Source organism: Ovis aries, chromosome 9 (assembly GCF_016772045.2).
Source record: "Ovis aries strain OAR_USU_Benz2616 breed Rambouillet chromosome 9, ARS-UI_Ramb_v3.0, whole genome shotgun sequence".
Classification (NCBI taxonomy): domain Eukaryota; kingdom Metazoa; phylum Chordata; class Mammalia; order Artiodactyla; family Bovidae; genus Ovis; species Ovis aries.
The window spans coordinates 77801031-77815016 of NC_056062.1; the positions used below are offsets into that span (position 1 = coordinate 77801031).

Below are 13986 nucleotides of genomic sequence, written 5' to 3' on the forward strand. Positions count from 1 at the left end.
CTGTCCATCATATAGACTAACTTTATATAAATGCTTTAAATGTTATACCATATTTTCTGCCCTTTAAAATAATACTATTTCCCAAATGTTTTCCTTTCTTCAAAACTTGAAAATCTAGTGATAATTGTATTTAGAAAATTTATACAGAATAAAATGTTCTCTGAATGAATGTATTTACTCCTCAGGATACAGTTTCAAATAAAAAATGAGAATGAAAAAACTACACAGTTTGTATTTTCATTCACTTTTTCTTTCTTTTATTCATGAATTCTTTAACAGTCACCATTTACTGAGCTCGAAGTCAGGACTATAGAGAAAGGACATAGTTCCAGCATTTAAAAATAGTAATAGCCTTACATAATTTTCACTAGAGCATATAATCTATAATGTCAGACACTGTGCCTATTCTGTTCACGCTACAGTCTCAGTACACAGTACTGCACCTAGTATGAAAGAGGTACTAAATAATTGTTAAAGAAGGGAACAAAATTATTTTTATTAGCACCAGATAATTATGTTAATTAGAATAGTTGTTTAATGCATGTTGTTCACCATTTCATTTCACAGACACCTAGTAGAGTGATTAATAAAACTGACTTGTCAGCCAGATGGGTTCAACTCTAGCTGTGGAACCTTTGACAAGCTATTTAATCTTTTCATAACTTCAGCTTCCTCATCTGTAAATGGGGGGAAATCAGCTTTGAAATAAAGGTTAACATATTAACTGTCACCAAAATGTTTGCTAAATAAAGTCAATGAACATACAATAAGTATCTACTACGTGCCAGATCTATATATTAATTCTCAAGGATTTGTAAAAGATGCTCACAACCCTTCTATTTTAAAATGCTACTGGCTTATGGTTTAGCTATTTATGCATATAGAGACCACCAAAATAAGTAGTATTATATTTGCACTATGAAACATGAATAAACTATTGCCCAAACCTTTTCCTATTCTATAAATTCACAATACATTATGAAACTATTTGAAATATTCTCCTTTTTATTTAGTACAAATTTAAATATACACAGTTCAGGACATTAGCTAAAAACCTCAAAAGTGCACCTTGGTTATCTTCTTTCCACAGTGGAATGTTATAAATCTCCATACTTTTCTCATAAATACTTGTCAAGGGGAGACAAGAAAAAAATTCCTCGACTGTAATAAGGATGTCTTCTTTCTAACAAACTATCGTGCAACTGATGTCACTTTCTCAATGTCTATAAATAAAACTATAGCCTTCTATGAAAATTTTAAGCATTAAATGTAATTGATTACTTTTAACATTAATGTGACTGACAACTGATATGTCTAGTATCTACTCTTACTTAATCCTGCAGATAAGCCAGGAAGTTCACTGGACTTGAGAACATTAGGTGTATCATGTAACATGATTACTTATACATCTCTTCTTATACATATATAACTTTATGGGAGAAAAAAAATTCAACTGTTCTAGCTTATCTGACTTTGACACTCATACCAAAATCTTACAGAAGGTGGGAAGCTGTCTCCTAAAAGGAATAAAACATTATTAGCAAAAGAAAGAGCTCAGGATCTTTCAAATAGAAAATAAAGTGTCCACAACACCATGCTGTCCATTGTCAGAAACTAGCCAAAACTTCCAGGAAATGCCATAGGACAGCAACACAATCTTCAATGTAAAAGTCAAGACTGATTTTGGCAAACACCAGAGTAATGTTTTCCTTCATTAGTGAATCCTAGGCCAGAGTACTTCCATTTTGTCAACTGCATGCCATTGCCAATTATGTCGTTCTGGAACAAAAAACGTAACAGACAGAAACTGTGCTGGTAGGTGAACAGAGGAAAACTACAAAAAACAATGAGTTTATGCTAATCTATCTTGAAAAGGCCCTCCAATCCAAGTTCATTTTAAAAACTGTTCAAGACTACATTTAGTACTATAAAATGATTGAATTATAATAAAGTATGAAATTCTTTTTCCCGTTGAAAAATAAATAGGTTATCATAAATACTGCTGATGTCTTAATCCAATGTACATCTTTCTAAAATAATAAAGTACATGAACTTAGCAAATACCAACTTTGGCTCCAAAATCAACTTTCCAGAAACTCTGATTCCAAGCACATTTACTTGTTCAAACTTCCATTAAAAGAATAATCCTTTGATGACTTTAAGTTATGGTGTTTTGTTTAATCTGATGACAACTTCAGGGTTTTCTCTTTTATATTTGGCTCATAAAACGTCTTGGAGAGTGGACACAACTCTTTTAAAAACTCAGTTTTAGGGCCTAAATTTTTATCACTGAATCAGAACCTAGTTTTATTCTGAACTTTTTCAGAATATACAAACAGTTGAAAATCTCTAAGTATATGGTATGTATAAGACAGGACTGGGACTAGGAGTGAGGTAAGAAAGGTGCCTTGATCATTTTCAAAATAATCTATACAAACGTAAATCATTTAGTACTTTAATTAAATGTTAATTTATACACAAAAAGCTTAGTCAACAAGGAAGATCAGACTAAACTGTACACTTAAACACGGTTAAGAAGGTAAATGGTATACATGTATTTAGCCAAAATCAAAAACAAAAGAAAGAGAAAAAGAGAAACATCAGTATCTTTACTTGTAACTAATCCAGAATGACACACCAGATTAAGTTCACTGTTTGTAAAGCTAATGAAGGCACTGCATCATTACGAAACAAGCCTAAGAACTAAAAGAATCATATAAGAACATGAGAATAGTAAATACCTTAAACATTACTTAATTTAACCATTTCATATTGCAAATATGCAAAGTAAAGCCCACAGCTAACATTAAGAATCTGATGCTGTTGACAATGGCTCCTTGAACTCTCTGACCTTTCCTCCAACATTTCTGATCTTTCGTTTAGGGTTTTCTTCAAGGAGACTTTCTCTTCTACTACTTCAGAAATGGTATTCACTTGGCCCATTGCTCTTTCAACTTACTATACTTTTTTTAATTCTCCTAGTTTTAACCATCTGTAGATGATTTCCAAAATTATATTTATATGGTGGATCTCTTCCTTAAACTCAATTATGAATATTCAGTGTAAGAGATAACTGGATATCTCATACACATTTCAAATACACATGTAAAGTCAAACTTTCAATTTGCCACTAACCTGAAAGGATGCTGCTCCTATCATATATTCGCATCGCTATCTACCCAAACCAGAAGCTGGAACACCAATTAGATTCCCTCCTTTTATTCTCCAAGTGCATAAGTCACTGGTTTCTGGTGATTTTTACCTTAGGTCTCTCAGGGTTTGCTGTCTAACTTTTCTTATTGTCTAGTGTTTTGAAACCACTGTTGAATAAAATTTGCCCGTTTCTTTTTTCGTTGTTTGAAGTAGCAAAATAAATCCAGTTCCCGTAACTTCATCCTGGGAAGAGGAGTATGTTTTCCAGAATATCTTACGTTATGGAGCTTGCATGTATCTACTTTTTGTCATTCAGTTGCCCAGTCTTGGATGACGCTTTTCAACTCCGTGGACTGCAACACACCAGGCCTCCCTGTCCCTCACCATCCCGAAACTCACCCAAGTTCGTGTCCATGTATCTACTTAATGGCTTACGAATTTTATAAAGATTTCTTACACTTGGAATTTTACCTGGAAGATTTTCTTAGAGCCATCAAATAATCAGGTAACCCTTAATACTATCTTTTTTAGCACCCTTTACAGTAACTTCTCAAAATGGGATCAAAAAAGGATACACTAAACTAGTCCACCTTTCTATAGTATCTGAGTTGCTCGCTAGACATGACCTACTCTTTGTGAACCCATGGATCATACCCTGCCAGCTTCCCTGTCCATGGAATTCTCCAGGCAAGAATACTGGAGTGGGTTGCCACTCCTTTCATCTTCCCAACCCAGGGATAACCCCGGGTCTCCGGCACTGCAGGCAGATTCTTTACTCTCGGAGCCACCAGAGAAGCCAACGGTTTTCTAGTGGAATGGCTAAGAGAGGATGAGGTTATCTTTATTACAATTACTTATATCATCATGAAATAATATTTAGGACCAAATTAAACCTCAAACAGCTATACAATTTTTATCACTATTATAATCTGGAGAATGCTATTATGTCATCTAATTCTAAAGATCAATAAATATTAATCTGAGACAGTATTCAAATTCATCACAAACCTGGCAGAGCATGCCCTAGATATCCTTTCAATAGGTGACATTTACCCTGAAAACTCCATGTCTCTTTTGGATGGCACGAGTTTTATAAGGGATCTGTCTAAGAGACACGCCCCACAAGATGTTTCGATACAATGGATATTTGTCTTTTCCCTGCTAGACCAAGAGAACTACTATACTTCTTTTGTCTACTCAGGATCTATCATAATGTATAATAAAATTGAGTGCTGAATGTGATAATGAATGAAAGAATAATAAATGGAGGGAAAGAGAACATTCTGTAATGTATTACTAGGCAACTAGATGTTTAAAAAAATAAACAACCTTATACTGGGGTACTAATATGTTAACATGCCTCTGAATGTTAAATAAATACTTATATGCAACAGGAAATTTTTAGAAATACAATGTTTATCAGAAACTATGTATGTACTTTTTTAACTATGTACTTTTTTTCTCAAAAAGTAAAGGAGGACATATTAAAGAGCAATAGGGCCTTGGAGCTAATCCTCAAATAATGTTACACCTGTTCATCAACTCTAGTGCCATTTCTGAAAAAAGTACGAAGTACCTAATTTTTAAAGGAAATCTAAGTCCCACTACATTAAACTTTTATTTATATACAAACATACTGCATATATATATTTCATACATAAGAAATGATTACAATATAAGCTTATTTTGGTATCAAAGCATTCTCACTAGAATAGAGAAGGAAAACTGAGCAAAAACAAAGGAGTTGTGTTGCCAGGAAGAGAAAGCTGCAGTTAAGAGTCGAAATGGAACAAATTTTTTCTATTAGGATAGATATCAAAAGTTGAGAGAAATCAATATCAAAATGAGAATACTAAAGATACTTTAAACAAAATCCCATGTTTTAAGTGTCCATTTTTAAGTGATGGGTGTACCTAAGAAGGCATAACAAGGAAAATTAGAAAATATGTCATAATAGAAATGAAAAAGAGAATTTAACAGAATTTGCTGCATGCAGCTGAAGTTGCTTGATGCAATTAAATATAATATGGAGTTTTGAATAACATATAAAAACTAATAAAAGGGACACCAGCAAAAAATTTTATGGAATTTTAATAAAATATCTACTTAATAATACTGTATCTTTCTTATCTGCAATCACCCTAGGTGTTTTTTTCAGTTTAACTTTATTGAGGGTTTCGATGGCTAAGTCAAAAGATCTCTCGGTAAATGTCACATTGCACTAGAAAATATGAAGGTTATTTAAAAATGTTTGTATTGATATTTAACATTATCTGATGGTGAAAAGAGAACAGACTGTGTAATTTAAAAACCTTTAGACTAAGAAACTTTTGCAGTTTGTTTTATGCCCCTGGGTATGTTTTCAGTGTCTCCTAATTTACAGCCTTGACATACGCCTTTTCCTATTTGGAACCAGTCGGTTGTTCTATGTCCAGTTCTAACTGTTGCTTCCTGACCTGCATATAGGTTTCTCAAGAGGCAGGTCAGGTGCTCTGTATTCCCATCTCTTTCAGAATTTTCCACAGTTTATTGTGATCCACACAGTTAAAGGCTTTGGCATAGTCAATAAAGCAGAAATAGATGTTTTTCTGGAACTCTCTTGCTTTTCCCGTGATGCAGCGGATGTTGGCAATTTGATCTCTGGTTCCTCTGCCTTTTCTAAAATCAGCTTGAGTATCTGGAAGTTCACGGTTCATGTATTGCTGAAGCCTGGCTTGGAGAATTTTGAGCATTACTTTACTAGCATGTGAGATGAGTGCAATTGTGCAGTAGTTTGAGCATTCTTTGGCATTTCCTTTCTTTGGGATTGGAATGAAAACTGAACTTTTCCAGTCCTGTGGCCACTACTGAGTTTCCCAAATTTGCTGGCATATTGAGTGCAGCACTTTCACAGCATCATCTTTCAGGATTTGAAATAGCTCAACTGGAATGCCATCACCTCCACTAGCTTTGTGCGTAGTGATGCTTTCTAAGGCCCACTTGACTTCACATTCCAGGATGTCTGGCTCTAGGTGAGTGGTCACACCATCATGATTATCTGGGTCGTGAAGATCTTTTTTGTACAGTTCTTCTACAGTTCTTGCCACCTCTTCTTAATATCTTCTGCTTTTGTTAGGTCCATACCATTTCTGTCCATTATAGAGCCCATCTTTGCATGAAATGGTCCCTTGGTATCTCTAAATTTCTTAAAGAGATCTCTAGTCTTTCCCATTCTGTTCTTTTCCTCTATTTCTTTGCATTGATCACTGAGGAAGCCTTTCTTATCTCTCCGTGCTATTTTTTGGAACTCTGCATTCAGATGCTTACATCTTTCCTTTTCCCCTTTGCTTTTTGCTTCTCTTCTTGTCACAGCTATTTGTAAGACCTCCTCAGACAGCCATTTTGCTTTCTTGCATTTCTTTTCCATGGGGATGGTCTTGATCACTGTCTCCTGTACAATGTCATGAACCTCAGTCCATAGTTCATCAGGCACTCTACCTATCAGTTCTAGGCCCTTAAATCTGTTTCTCACTTCCACTGTAGAATCATAAGGGATTTGATTTAGGTCATTCCTGAATGGTCTAGTGGTTTTCCCTACTTTCTTCAATTAAGTCTGATTTTGGCAATAAGGAGCTCATGATCTGAGCCACAGTCAGCTCCTGGTCTTGTTTTTGTTGACTGTATAGAGCTTCTCCATCTTTGGCTGCAAAGAATATAATCAATCTGATTTCGGTGTTGACCATCTGGTGATGTCCATGTGTAGAGTCTTCTCTTGTGCTGTTGGAAAAAGGTGTTTGCTATGGCCAGTGCATTTTCTTGGCAAAACTCTATTAGTCTTTGCCCTGCTTCATTCCATTCTAAGGCCAAATTTGCCTGTTACTCCAGGTGTTTCTTGACTTCCTACTTTTGCATTCCAGTCCCCTATAGTGAAAAGGACATCTTTTTTGGGTGTTAGTTCTACAAGGTCTTGTAGGTCTTCATAGAACCGTTCAACTTGCTTATTTAACTTATATGCAGAGTACATCATGAGAAACGCTGGGCTGGAAGAAGCACAAGCTAGAATCAAGATTCTCAGGAGAAATATCAATAACCTCAGATATGCAGATGACACCACCCTTATGGCAGAAAGTGAAGAGGAACTAAAAAGGCCCTTGGTGAAAGTGAAAATGGAGAGTGAAAAAGTTGGCTTAAAGCTCAACATTCAGAAAATGAAGATCATGGCATCTGGTCCCATCACTTCATGGGAAATAGATGGGGAAACAGTGGAAAAAGTGTCAGACTTTATTTTTTGAGGCTCCAAATCACTGCTGATGGTGATCGCAGCCATGAAATTAAAAGACGCTTCCTCCTTGGAAGAAAAGTGATGACCAACCTAGATAGCATATTCAAAAGCAGAAACATTATTTTGCAAAGAAAGGTCCATCTAGTCAAGGCTATGGTTTTTCCTGTGGTCCTGTATGGATGTGAGAGTTGGACTGTGAAGAAAGCTGAGTGCCAAAGAATTGATGCTTTTGAACTGTGGTGTTGGAGAAGACTCTTGAGAGTCCCTTGGACTGCAAGGAGATCTGACCCGTCCATTCTGAAGGAAATCAGTCCTGGGTGTTCTTTGGAAGGAATGATGCTAAAGCTGAAACTCCAGTACTTTGGCCTCCTCATGCGAAGAGTTGACTCATTGGAAGAGACTCTGATGCTGGGAGGAATTGGGAGCAGGAGGAGAAGGGGACGACAGAGGATGAGATGGCTGGATGGCATCACTGACTCGATGGACGTGAGTCTGAGTGAACTCCAGGAGTTGGTGATGGACAGGGAAGCTGGCGACCTGCAATTCATGGGGTCGCAAAGAGTCGAACACAACTGAGAAACTGAACTGAACTAAACTAAATTACAGTCTATGGGAACTTGAAGAGAATTTATGTCTTACTATGATGTTAAAATTATATAAATCTGAATTATTTTGAATTGTATCACACTGCTTTTCAGGTCTACAATATCATTCTACTTCTCTGAATATTCATCCTATTAATTTTTGACAGTGTGATATTGAAATTCCATATAAAGTCTTAATTTACCTACTAAAAAATTGTAATATATAGTGGAACTGTATGTAATCTGTATTTTCCAAGTCTCCTATAAATATGTTCTTATACTTTCATCATTTAAAAAAAATTTAAAAAACAAGAAGTAAAATATTAAGAGATGGCCTTGAAAACCTATTATACACTGATTCTCAGAAAAGAAACTAAAAAACATACCTTTCTAACCATAGTTTTTAGTCCCAGTTTAATGAAATCAAAATACAACTAACTCCTGAGTACAAATGACTTAAGGTACGGTGCTAAAGAAAAGCATGATATGAAAGATAAAATGCTAGAAAGAGATCTAATAATATTAGGATTATTCCTTTTTTACATGAAGTATTATTTGCATCATACTATAATTTAGAACCTCATATGGAGCTATAAGTAAATAAGTTCACTGTTATATATATATATAAATTATAGTAGAAATATGTGTGCTCAAATTAGTTACTCATCTTAAGTTACTAATCACTTCAGTATTTACATTTATTGACTACCACACAATAAACTGTGGAAAATTCTTAAATAGATGGGAATAACAGACCACCTTATATGTCTTCTGAGAATCCTGTATGCAGGCCAAATGCAATAGTTAGAATCGGAAGTGGAACAACAGACTCATTCAAAAATTAGGTAAGGAGTATGTCAAGCCTATGTACTGTCACCGTGCTTATTTAACTTATATGCAGAGTACATCATGCGAATGCCAGGCTGGAATCAAGATTGCTGGGAGAAGTATCAATAACCTCAGACATGCAGATGATACCACCTAATAGCAGATAGTGAAGAGGATCTTAACAGCCTTTTGATGAAGGTCAAAGAGGAGAGTAAAAAAGCTGACTTAAAACTCAACATTCAAAAAACTAAGATTATGGCATCTGGTCCCATTACTTCAGGGCAAATAGATAGAGAAAAAGTGGAAACAGTGACAGATTTTATTTTCTTGGGCTCCAAAATCAGTCAATGGTGACTGCAGACAAAAAATTAAATGATGCTTACTCTTTGGAAGAAAAGCCTTGACAAATAGACAGCATATTAAAAAGCAGAGACATCACTTTGCTAACAAAGGTCCATAGTAATCAAAACTATGTTTTTTTTCCCAGTAGTCATGTACAGATGCGAGAGTTGGACCATAAAGAAGGCTGAATGCTGAAAAACTGATGCTTTCGAATTCTGGTGCTAAAGAGTCTTGACAATCCCTTAGACAACAAGATCAAACCAGTCAATCCTAAAGAAACTCAACCTTGAATGTTCATTGGAAGGACCGATGCTGAAGCTGAAGTCCCAAAATTTTGGCCACCTGACGCAAAGAGCCGACTCATAGGAAAAGACCCTAATGGGAAAGAGTAAACAAACGCAAGAGGAGGAGGGTAAGACAGGGGATGCAGTGGTGGATGGCATCACTGACCCAATGGACATGAATGTGAGCAAACTCCAAGAGACAGTGAAAGACAGAGAAGCCTGGCATGCTGCAGGCCCTGGAGACACAAAGAGTTGTATACAACTTAGCAACTGAACAACAACAAAATATACCATAGATTACTCTTCAGAAGATTACAAAATAACACATAAACAGATGATGGGTATTACTCATCAGGGAAAAAAGCATATATTTCATAGGTCATTTAAATAGTAGAAATAATGTGTTAAATCAATCAGTAAAATTAGAGGAGCACAGAACGGTTAGTAAGGCATTATACAGAAAGAGAAGAAATAAAAAACTTAAGTTTATTTTCTTGTGACCACAGAGTAAGCTAAGAATACAGATTGAGGTTGACCAACTTCAGAAAAAATGAATAAAACTGAGATACAACTGCCCAGGTATCTCCCTCATTCCCATCAGCAATGTATCTCCCCTGAGATTAAAGATTTTATCATAAGAAAAGCTACATATAGTTAAGTGAATAAATATAGTCATCAGAAGCAAAACCACACCTAGTCTAGTTTGCTCTATCATGCGCCATGGTTAAATGTTAATACAAGGACAGGGTGATAAACAATGAAAGAGAACATAAGGATACAGTCTTTTACTATAGACTAAAGAAAGTAACATTGACTATGAACATTCAGCAACATCTTAGGAGTACTGTCTATTTTCTGCTTCTATAATCAAGCTCAATCAATGTAAGTGAAGTCTCTCAGTCATGTCCGACTCTTTGCAACCCCACGGACTGTAGTCTACCAGGCTTCTCCGTCCATGGGATTTTCTAGGCAAGAACAATGGAGTTGGTTGCCGTTTCCTTCTCAAGGAGATCTTCCCAATCCAGGGATTGAAACCTAGTCTCCCACATTGTAAGCAGACGCTTTACCATCTGAGCCACCAGGGAAGTCAATGTAAAGGCACTCAATATCTCCTGCATTCATGGAGTCTCACCTTCCTGTCTCATCTGATGCCATCAATGCATCAGAGGAACCACTAGAGAGGAATACAAGTCAACAAAGTGAGTCACTAGGATAATATTAATAGCATAAGGCCTCATGCTGGCAGAGATTGTAGGACACAGCTGATACCTGTGGACAAAGTCATTTTCCCTTCCAGCTGAGAGTTGAAACAACAACAAAAGAATAACAAAACATACTTTCTCTCTCCCCCTCTTCTCTTAATTTTATGTAAGTATCATGCTCAAAAAAGAGAGGCTGTAATAGATTGCCAAAACGCAGGTCACCGGCTCTTGTATTAAATAGTACTTTAAATACAGTAGACCCTAGAACAGCACTGACCCCTCGCAGCAGAAACTCCATATATAACTTTACAGTCTACCCTTTGTATTCACTGTTCTGAATCCACAGGTTTAACCAACCACAGGTCACGAAGTACTGAAGTATCAAAAAAAAAAAAAATTCACGTATAAATGGACCTGTACTATTCAAACCCATGTCATTCAAGGGTCACCATGTGAATTAATCATGTTCACATACTGATACCAAGGAATTGGATATGTTTTTAGATGTTATTTCTAAAAAGTGATTTTAAAAGTTTTCATTATACTTATTAAACTGTATTATAGCTAGACATAGATGTTTGGATCACTTTTCTACACAGCATAACAAATCACCACAAATCGAGCTAAGAACTGCACATATATATTATCTTCCAGTTTATGTGGGTGAAGCATCCTAGTATAATTTTGCAGATCTACCTTGCTGTTTCTTGTTCATAAGGTGGGAGCAATATTCTTCTGCAATTGTCAACATCTCAAACAGAAGTGGAAGGTCCCAAAACTTAGATATTACTGTCTGGTACACATAAAATTCTATAAAGATGCCTCTGTTATCAATCTGTCATATCTTATCTCAAGAAAAAATAGTCTATATGAAAACTTAAAAATGGTTGTGGTACCCTTACCCAGTTCCTATTAAATGGAGATAAGGATTTAATTGTGTATTTCTATCAGTTAAAACATGATCTGGAAGATGTGTAATTCAGTAAAATTAAATTCTGTACATTTAAAAGTAAAAAGTGGTATGAAAATTTAGTAACAACAGTTATAATTAATATTTTCATATTTAATATGTAGCTAGGAAAAATAATTAGGTAATCCTTTTAATTCAATTTAAGCTTTTATTTCAGTACTGAAATAGGTATGCTATTGGTATACTGACTATTTCAAATATTTCAAATAATGCTTAAAAGAAACAAAAAATGAATTTTTAAAAATTCAAATAACATTTCAAAATTTGCATAATTTTGTAACTTTATCAGGAAGACCATATGTGTTTCATATCATTTTGTTATTAATCTGCAAAAAGCACCAATAATTTTTATTTAAATTGTGAAAGTGAGGTTGTATACATGAGTGTCACCAATGAGAAAATTTTTATTGATCTTAAAAACACTGAAAATTAAATGGCAACAGAGAAATTAAACCATGGTATTTCTAATTTTCATTTTACCTGCAGTGTTAGACTCTTAACTGCATTCCATACTACTCCAATAAACTCTTTCATTCTTTCTTCAGGACTTCTACAGCCTTCAGTTATAGTCAGCACAGCTTTCACAGGAACTGACAATGGTCTGGATTCTAAGAATAAGAACAGGCAGGATGATTTAATAGAAATGTACCAGTAAGTTTCACAAAAATATACAGAAAATATTTCCACTATTACTTCTTCCTGTGTTTAAAATTTTAAAATATATGAGATTATAAAATATATTAGATCATATTTACTGAAAGAATTACTCATTTTTACAATTATTCCAAATTTAAAAAAAATCTGTTAATAGTTAAGAGAGTGAAAATGACTGTTTTTCAGAGACTGATGACTGGGATGTTGGTTTATGGAGTAACAGTAATGCTCTATTTTGAATACATGGATGTGTTTACATTGTGAAAATTTACTTAATTATAACCTAACAATCTGTTCATTTCTCAGTATGAAGTCAAAACATAAATAAAAATCTTATCGAAATAGAAAACTGAACTTCCTTCATCCAGAATTAATAGAAAATGTGTCTTCCCAAATGTGAATTTTCCTAATAAAAGCTTACTCATAGTATCTCTCTACTTAAAACAATGGTTTTGATAGTAAGCAAAAGAAGCACTGGGCTTCCTCAGTGGCTCAGACAGTGAAGAATCTGCCTGCAATGCAGGAGACCCAGGTTTGATCCCTGGGTTGGGCAGATTCCCTGGAGAAGGGAATGGCTACCCCACTACAGTATTCTTGTCTGGAGAATTCCATGAAGAGAGGAGCCTGATGGGCTATAGTCCATGGGGGTCACAAAGATTTGGACACAACTGAGCAACTAACACTTTCATTTTCACTTTCAAAAGAACTGATCACATAAAAGCCAGGTAGATGTTACAAGAATTTTCTTCATCTAAATCAAGAAACTTAGAGAACTTCAATAATTCTTATAATGAAAATTTCAGAAATCAAAAAATAATTTATAATATATGTGGACATGTCTATATATATGTTACATTTTTATGTACTGCATACATATAATTGATAGGGTGCTATTTTAAATGCCATAAAATAAATGACTCAGATCTTGGTTTTCAAGACTTTTACTAAGCTAAATTTGATAATCATTGGAAAAGTAAGTGCTACCACATTATCACTATGAGAATGACAAGTGCTATTATCTACTCATACTTTCCCTTTCCCCTCTATTTGGTTCACATATTTGCATTTATAGTAGATTCAAAGTATCTTAAGGGCATGGAACATAAACCTTTTATTCTCATACTAATAATACCATAGCCTACCACATTATACACATTAGAAACATTCAAAAAATGTTTGTAAAAAAAAAACAGTTGGAGAGAGATCCATAGAGTTAGAGCATTCTAGGCAGATGGGAACAACACTGCAAAGCACCAAGATGGGAGTGTACTTAGGATTTTCAAGAAACCACACAAAAGCGAGGATGGTTAGAACAGAGTAAGAACGAGAGAAGCAAGAGACGAGGTCAGAGGTACCAATAGGGACCAAATCATACAGGGCTTACACAGGCCATGGTAAGGAGGTTGGGTTTTATTTTGAGGGAGACAGGATATGACTCTAAACAGTCTTGAAATTAATGGACATATTTTGAGAGAATTTTTCTGGCTACTATGTAGACAACGGTCTACATAAATATTAAAACAAGAAGACAAGCTGTGAGAGGTGGTAGTAGCAATAGAGCTAACAAGAATGGGGAATTTCTGTATTGTTTTCAAAGATGCAGCCAACAAATTTACTGATGGATTAATATTACAATAAGAGAGAAAAGTAAAGCAAGGATAACTCCAAGGTTTTATATTTGATCACCTGGAAGAATGGCACTAGAGGG

The 13986-nt window shown here is 35.1% G+C and overlaps 1 protein-coding gene across 27 annotated transcripts in view; it reads right to left on the bottom strand.

The window, feature by feature from the left end:
* Window positions 1-13986, bottom strand: part of VPS13B (vacuolar protein sorting 13 homolog B) — a 784482-nt gene that overhangs the window by 421232 nt on the left and 349264 nt on the right. For all 27 annotated transcript variants that reach the window (XR_006060874.2, XM_060393910.1, XM_042254441.2 and 24 more), the window contains exon 22: window positions 12105-12232. Coding sequence is in view for 26 of the 27 variants with exons in the window: in XM_060393910.1 (XP_060249893.1) it covers window positions 12105-12232 (128 nt within the window). In the remaining variant the exon portion in view is untranslated. The remainder of the gene's footprint in view (window positions 1-12104; window positions 12233-13986) is intronic.